This window comes from Sinocyclocheilus grahami, unplaced genomic scaffold, assembly GCF_001515645.1.
Source record: "Sinocyclocheilus grahami isolate Dianchi unplaced genomic scaffold, SAMN03320097.WGS_v1.1 scaffold11.1, whole genome shotgun sequence".
Taxonomy (NCBI): Eukaryota; Metazoa; Chordata; class Actinopteri; order Cypriniformes; family Cyprinidae; genus Sinocyclocheilus; species Sinocyclocheilus grahami.
The window spans coordinates 3116375-3124768 of NW_015505190.1; the positions used below are offsets into that span (position 1 = coordinate 3116375).

An 8394-nucleotide genomic window follows, 5' to 3' on the forward strand; every position below is an offset into this window, starting at 1 on the left:
TAGATATATATAAAAAAAGTCAAAAACTACTAAAAATGACAAAAACAGCAAAATTATTAAAACTTTAAAATAAAAAACTGATTCTAAATTCTTTTAAAAACTATGATAGTTTCTCAATGATTCTAAAATAACACAGCTATATATATATATATATATATATATATATATATATATATTCAGTTTCATTTATTATAATAAGTGTTATAAACACTCTCACGGTGGCACACACACTTAGACAGGTGGATGGTAGGTTGGTGAAGCTGTCAGTCTGGGGGAGGCAGATCGATTCAGAGTGACAGGTAGCCAACCCCCCAGGAGTCTTCATTAAAACCCTGAGTTAGAGCTGCAGGGGAGGGGCACACACACACACACACACACACACACAACACACACCTCATTTCCCTGTAAGTATGGTGTGGTGTGTTTGTGTGGCTCATGATATATTGATTGTCTGTTAGTGAGTGTGTTGAGGGGATCAGCAGGGCTGGACTCACACTGTGTGGACTGGAAACAAAGCTTTAGCAGAAGAGCGAGACTGGTGCTCACATACACACACACTCACACACACACACACACACACACATGCAAATCATATCTAATACCAAAGTGCACATTTGCATTAGCTATGATCTAGAACTATTCATAAAATAAAATAAAATAATAAAAAAATGTAAAGTTTATTAAATACAAGATTACCTGACAAATCTTGTATTTAATAAACTTTTATTTTATATATTTACACAATTACAATTAGAACAAGATAACAAGCATAATCAAACACTTGACAAAACTCTAACATGACCCCTAAATCCAATCTTAATATTGATCTGTAATCCAGTTTAAACTTTCACCCCCTAAAACCAGGTATGAGTTTGCATTAAATTGATTGCTGGTCAACCTGAAAGAGTTCCTGAGATATACATATTTAATATTTGGTAGCTTAAACATCTTTAAAAACTATATAAAGAAGTTCCAACTCATTCAAATAAAGGCAACTCACATTTCATTTAAAATCTAAAGGCAATTTAATACAATATCACTATCCCTCATTAATTATAATATGCCCCTCCAATTAATTATTTAGTGTTGTTTTCTAAAGAAAGCAAAACCCTAATCACATGTATATACGTATAACTCATCCTGTACTGTTTGAACTGAAACTTGAATTTGATCTTAGTTTGCATGGTTTGTTGAAAATATGTGTACTAGTCAAGTGGGTGAAAGATCAAATAGACTTGTGATGAAAGAACAACCTGAGCTATATCTAAGTTGCAGAACATCACTTAAACTTTGGAATGAACCTTCTTTGGCTATGAGTTAGCAACAACCCAGAACACCAAAACAATCATATAGCAACATGCTAAAAACACTCAGATGCACAACGCCTGGCAAAAACCTTAGCACTTTTTGTCACAAGCAAGCACAATCGCAGTTTCTTCAGAAAAGGTAAGAATTTAGAATATTTTTTAAACAGGATATCTGTCTTATTTTAGATTTAGTCTCATATTGTTTTGGTATGAAGCACGGGTGTAGGCTGCACTGGCCTGTTTGATCTATGAAGGGGGTATTCCAGATTCTAATCTCATTGAATAATGTGGTCTGGCCTTTTGAGTTTTACCTTTGGATGATGGGGTTGAAGTGAAGATGATGGTGATATGATGAAGACTGGTCCCTTCACAGGCATGTGGTATTACCCCACTACAGTGGGACTCCCCCTCGGTCAGGATGGATGAGGGCGGTAGGGGAGGGACAGTCTGGAGAGATGGAGAGCTCTGCTTCATGTCGGAAGTTGAGACTGATTGGATGAATGTACTGCAGCCTGCAAGGTTGTTGGGCTCAAATTCTCCCCTCGAAAGCCCTTTTAGATTCTACCACAAACGCTTTCAGTTTTTCCATCCTCCCACTCTTTCTTTCTGTCTTTATGTATCTCACGCTCTCTTTTTTTATGTCTCTTGCTCAATCAGTGTCTTGTTGATTTTTAAGATCATAAATTTATGTCGGTAAGATTTTTTGGTGGCATGTTATTGAAAAAAATTATCTCATGCTGATCAAGGCTGCATTTATTTGATAAAAAATACAGTAAAACAGTAATAATATTGTGAATTATGATTACAACTCAAAATAACTGTTTTCTGTTTTAATATATTTTAAATAATTTCTTCCTGTGTTTGAAACACTGAATGCTTACACTAGCGTTCTTTGTATCATAAGATCCTTTAGAAATCATGCCGACTTGGTGCTTAAGAAACATTTCTTATTATTAACAATGTTGAAAACAGTTGTGCTGCTTAATATCTTTGAGGAAAATTGATTAAAAAAATAATAATTCTTTCATAAGTACAGCAATCTTTTTTCATAACACTATAATGTCCTAACTGGATCAATTGAATGCATCCTTGCTATGTGGCCTGCACATTTTAGAGTGGCCTTTTATTGTGGCCAGGCTAAGGCACACCTGTGCAATAATCATGCTGTCTAATCAGCATCTTGATATGCCACACCTGTGAGGTGGATGGATCATAGAATGTAAGATTGTAAAAAAAAAACATTTGTTTATTATAAATAATATATTTAATATAAAATACATAGAGAAAATAACAAAAATAAGATAGGCCTATATACTTTTTCTTTGTAGATTTCATTTATTTATTTGATTGTGATAGTAATCAGTCGATTGAAGAGCAGAGGAGTGATTATCAGTCATGTAGATATGGTGGTTTGTACCTGTAAAAGAGACTTATGAAACTTCTTGTCTGGAGTGTGGCTTTTCACGCTGGTTGGTTGGTTGTGTGGGTGATTTCTTTGTAGTTTCTTTATTAACTAAAATGGTGGTTACATCTCTCGCTATGTCTTTCTGTTTATGTGTGTGTGTCGCTGGAAAATAAACCTAAAGATCCAGAGCTTTACAAAAAAGCCTTTGGGAGATACAGAAATAAAGATACCCAGAGAGAGAATGGGAGAGAGAGAGAAAGGGAGGGAGAGAGGGAGCACACAGTGGGCTTTGGTTGGATCTCAGTGCTCACATGTGGTTAATCCGTCGGTGTTCCCTAAAGACAGAAACACTGATCGTTGGGGTGCTGAGGGAAGAGCAGGTGTGTGCGGTGTATCTGAGCCTTAATTATACCCAACACATTCAAAGTCCTCATATATTTACATACACAGAACGCTTAACATGCTTAAAAGTCTGTGATGCAATTCTGTAATTATTATCTAATCTCTTTCTGATAACCTCATTCAAACCTCAGGACAAATTTGTTTTAGACTTTCTTTAGATATGGCAACAGTAAAAAAAAATGTACTGTCGTTTTTACACAACTCATTGAACATATTGATTTGTAGGAAGTTGTTTTGGGTAGCTTAGAAACAGAAAGGGCAGTACGTGAGAAAGACACTCCACATCTCTGACACCAGGTAAGAAGGATATAGGCCTATATTTTTTTAATGATCTAAAATGTGTACACTTGATTTCATTATTGTTATGAAATGTGAAAACAGAGAAATGTCACATATTTTTTTAAAGTTTCTCTCTCTGTCTCTATACACTATTAAAATAGTGCAATTGTGAAACATTTCATGAGTATTGTTAATAACATTTAAGCTGCAAATGTGGACATTATATATGATATAGTTTAAGTATTAAGCTTTGCTATTTCATATAATAGCAAATGCAACAATTAGCATTTTTCGTAACTAAACATTGTTTGTTTGCAAAGTGTTTTATCCCCTGGATGATAAAGTTGCCCAGCACGTTCACTCTATTAAAACAGTCTTAGTTCCGCTTAGAGCCATAGACGGACACAGTTTGGAGTTGCACACAGCACAAATCGAAACCACTGTTTACAAACACAAAGTTAGTGACAGCGACTAAAATCACCGACAGCAGGGCTTTGTTGTTTTCCGTTTTCTCGACAGGTAAGGAACGACTGAAACTGGGGGAAAAAAAGCAGTTTCAGTATATATGGTTTACAATCACAGAGCTGAATAAAGTCTCTGTTGAGGGAGTGTAGCAAGCTAGCTGAACTTATACACATCTGATTGCCCGAGGGATTTTATTGTTACGGCGTATTAAAAGTATAACGTTGAACATGAGAATGTGAACACACAGTCTTGATTTGTCAGCTAACAGTGTAACAGTCTCATCACGCTAGGCGTGTTGTCTGACTTCTGACATAATGCTGACATTGGACACTTGCACTTTAGTATCTTTGTTTTTACCAGGTTTTCTACACATATAACATGGTAATAGTAATGCTGTGATGTTGGACTATATTCTTTGAAGTATGTCAGAGTACAATGTAAATACCATGATACTAAATTATGCATTCAGTACCTTTATCAGCCTATATCAAAAATACCATATTATTACCATCTGTTACAATTGTATTGATACTAATCAGTACTTTTTTTTAACTTTCTCATAGAGAAAAACTACCCACCCTCTTAACTTAATACTGTATTATCTTTATATACATTTTTTACTGTTTTAATTGTCATATTGTCTCTTACTGTCTTTTAGAGGAAAACTGAGTATGTATGAATTTGTTAAGCCCGTGACCTTATAAGAGAAGGTCATAAGAGACAGTCATGATGGCGGAGGAGGCTGGAAAGCTTCCACTTCGTCGCCTGGAGCCCCCCATTCAGAAATTCATTAAAGTGGCTATTCCCACTGACCTGGAGAGACTGCACCAGCACCAACACAACATAGAAAAGGTACAAACACACACATGAACAGTGACAGCAAAGCCCAGCACATCACACCCAAAACTCAGCATATGGTCAACAGAGAGAGCCATGTGTCTGTGTGTGTGGTCACCATAGGTAGTCGAGTGCTGAATAGCTCATGGTGTATCTGAAATCTCTCCCGGTTAGCGTGCTTGAGGAACAAATAATAGGATAATAGGGTTTGGGGGATCTTGCATAGCCATGGAAACCTAGATGATTGTGAATTACCAGGCTGTGATCATGAGGAGATTGTATTAAATATACATAAACAGTTAAAGCAGTGAAATTAACTAAGCTTCCTTGTTGCAGTTTCAGAGGAACGGTCAGTGGGACAAACTGCATCAAGAGCACATCAACTCCAGCCGCACTGTCCAGGTACAACAAAATTGTAAAATAGCAATTTTTTTACGTTTGCAATTTGAAATTATGATGATCGACAATAACTATCGCACTGTTTTTTTTTTGTTTTTTTTTTAAAGTTGATACATTTATTTAGCAAGGATGCGTTCAATTGATCAGAAGTTACAGTAAAGGCATTTATAATGTTATAAAAGATTTCCATTTCAAATAAATGCTGTTATATTGAACTTTCTGTTAATCAAAGAATCCTGAAATGTATCACGATTTCAAAAATCGTATCACGATAAAAATATTAAGAAGCACAACTGTTTTCACCATGATATGTTCATCTGAAGTATTTTTTTTGTTTAGAAATTATTCTTGAGAGTTCAATTTCCATAAAATAAAATGTAAAAATCCTTATCCACATGCAAATGACTGGAAAATCATTGTTGCAAAGTGTGGGACAATTACCATTAACGACTAGGGGATTTGGGTTCATATGTGTTTCAGTTAAAAAAAATCTCTCAATTTTATTGTTGGTTTTGTTGTTTTTTTCAGGGTAGTGACCTGGTTTGAAAATATTCCCATGTGCCACAAGGCACTGTGGAATGTTGCTCAGACAAAGCATTCTTAGTGATGTAACAGGCTGTTGCCATGGTTAAAATGCATAATAAATCTTAACATCATATGGGCACAGTTAAAAGGGATCATTTAGGCAAAAATGTAAGTTATCCTTAATTCACCCTATATGACATTGTTTTCAATGGAACTCAAAAAGAGACATCAAGCAGGATGCCTTCCATACAATCACAGTGGATTGAAATTGAAAATCATAGTTGACTTAAAAACTAGTTTGACAGCTGTGGTCACTATTCACTTTCATTGTATGATAAAGAGCTGTGAACTGTTCCTTTAAGCAAAAAATAAATGTCATCATGTTAATCAGGTTCAATGCAGGTTAAACAAAAATTAAAAGGAAGTAATCTGTGCATTCACAAATTTCTCTGAACATGATAAAAAATGCCTTCATCCTGTTCTGATACAGCTGTGAGACGTGTCTATATATACAGTGGGTACGGAAAGTATTCAGACCCCCTTAAATTTTTCACTCTTTGTTATATTGCAGCCATTTGCTAAAATCATTTTAGTTAATTTTTTTCCCTCATTAATGTACACACAGCACCCCATATTGACAGAAAAACACAGAATTGTTGACATTTTTGCAGATTTATTAAAAAAGAAAAACTGAAATATCACATGGTCCTAAGTATTCAGACCCTTTGCTGTGACACTCATATATTTAACTCAGGTGCTGTCCATTTCTTCTGATCATCCTTGAGATGGTTCTACACCTTCATTTGAGTCCAGCTGTGTTTGATTATACTGATTGGACTTGATTAGGAAAGCCACACACCTGTCTATATAAGACCTTACAGCTCACAGTGTATGTCAGAGCAAATGAGAATCATGAGGTCAAAGGAACTGCCTGAAGAGCTCAGAGACAGAATTGTGGAAGAATTGTGGAACAGAACCCTTCCTAGAGCTGGCCGTCCGGCCAAACTGAGCTATCGGGGGAGAAAAGCCTTGGTGAGAGAGGTAAAGAAGAACCCAAAGAGCATTTCCGTACCCACTGTATATATTAAGTAATGTTTGACTCAAGTCTCTGGAGTAGGGGATTGTGTACGTGTGATGTCTTTTCTCTACCTAATGGCCAGACAAGCATGTAACCTGTGTGTTAATGTCTCTGAGAGTCTGTCCGAGTCTCTCATGGGATAAGATTTCTTGGAGTGTGTTATGTGCCGTGAGTGTGTGTGTGACCTTAGCACCCAGATCTGGTCCCCCCAGAGATGCCAGAGAGCTTTCCTGTGTCCACCAACGCAGAGAGTGTGTGAGAGCCTGCAAGTGTTTCTGTGTCAGCGAGATGTGGACGACTGACAATAGACGGAAACAAGACAGACATTGTTAAAGTAGCTCCCCGGGGACAGAAAGAGAAAAACCCTAAGATTGCTCTCATCACACACCTATAGAAGGAACTTTGGGGGGTGGGCTGGTCTGACCCAGATTAAGATTTATTTCGGCTGTCTTTTTGAGATCCTTAGTGTCCTCAACCTATATTATAAAGCAAGCTGCATACGTTGGTGATGTTTTTAGTGTTCTTTGTGTATGTGAATCAGTTAGGAGGGATGATCCCGAGTATGATTATTCAGAGTGTGAATTGAGAGCAGTTGAGTGGAACACTTTGATTGGCCAACTGTTAGCTTTGACCCCTGTGTTCAATACATATGAATTGATCTGTAATCCCTGCTAGATGTTTGCTTCCGGATGTGAGCCGATGGGAATCGACAGGCTCCAACAAAGCACCAGTTCTTTTTTATGTATAACTTAAGGTTTTAATCAACATCTGGTTCATAATTAATGAGAAAATAAATAATCACAGGGTGCTTTTGCTCATAAAAAAACTAGAAAAAACAGAGAATTTTAAAATTGTGATATCCAGGTCTGATTTATAAAAATAATTAAATCTTAAATCATTTAAGTCTTGAGAAAGCTCATGGGCATTTCTGTAATGATTTTTCCCCTAGATTTTCTGGTAACAATATTTTATTTGTCAAACATTATGAAGACCATAAAAATAGACAGTTGGAGTTAAGTAATAATAATAATACTTTAAAAGATTTAAAAAAAAAAAAACCTTTCCAGTAATCAGGAAAAACTGTAAGGTTCATGCAGTAAGAAATCATTGGTTTTTAAACTTTTTCTACAAACGCGCAATTTTGACTGAGAACTTAATGAGATGTTGGCAATGGATGAAATATGGATATGGATATCTGAGTATCTGGTTGTACTCGCAATGGAGAGAAAATATTGTGAACAATTTTGGGTTTCAGGTTTTAAAATTTGACAGTACTGGTTTGGATCCTAGGGTCTAAGATGTGATGGGATCTGGATGGTGGTAAGTATAATATGATGATATCCAGCCTTATTAGCGCTTGCCTCTCTGTAGAGGACACCCACAGTATAGTTTATTCCATTAACACTGAGCCAAAGATGACCTCAGGAGGTCTGCGTGTGTGACTGTGTGTTCTCTTAAGCATCCATACAGCTTGTGAGCAGACGGTGCTGATTATCGTCTACTCCTGAGGGGAGGGAGGGAGAGAAAAAGAAAGCCATCAATAGCTTTCGTACCCAGTCATTAGTGAGTGTCTTAAAATAGTCTGTTTACAGGGGTTAGGTGGTAAGGTGTGTGCGGATGACTAATAAATAAGTGCTTATAGGATTTTGATCTATCTATCTATCTATCTATCTATCTATCTATCTATCTATCTATCT

At 36.3% G+C, this 8394-nt stretch overlaps 1 protein-coding gene across 1 annotated transcript in view; it reads left to right on the forward strand.

Moving 5' to 3' along the window:
* The first annotated feature begins 3796 nt into the window (after window positions 1-3796).
* Window positions 3797-8394, forward strand: part of LOC107596330 (syntaxin-17-like) — an 8141-nt gene continuing 3543 nt past the window's right edge. Inside the window, exons 1-4 of the mRNA XM_016287040.1 lie at window positions 3797-3912; window positions 4517-4710; window positions 5032-5097; window positions 8207-8260. Of these exons, the coding sequence (XP_016142526.1) occupies window positions 4585-4710; window positions 5032-5097; window positions 8207-8260 (246 nt within the window). The 5' untranslated portion in view covers window positions 3797-3912; window positions 4517-4584. The remainder of the gene's footprint in view (window positions 3913-4516; window positions 4711-5031; window positions 5098-8206; window positions 8261-8394) is intronic.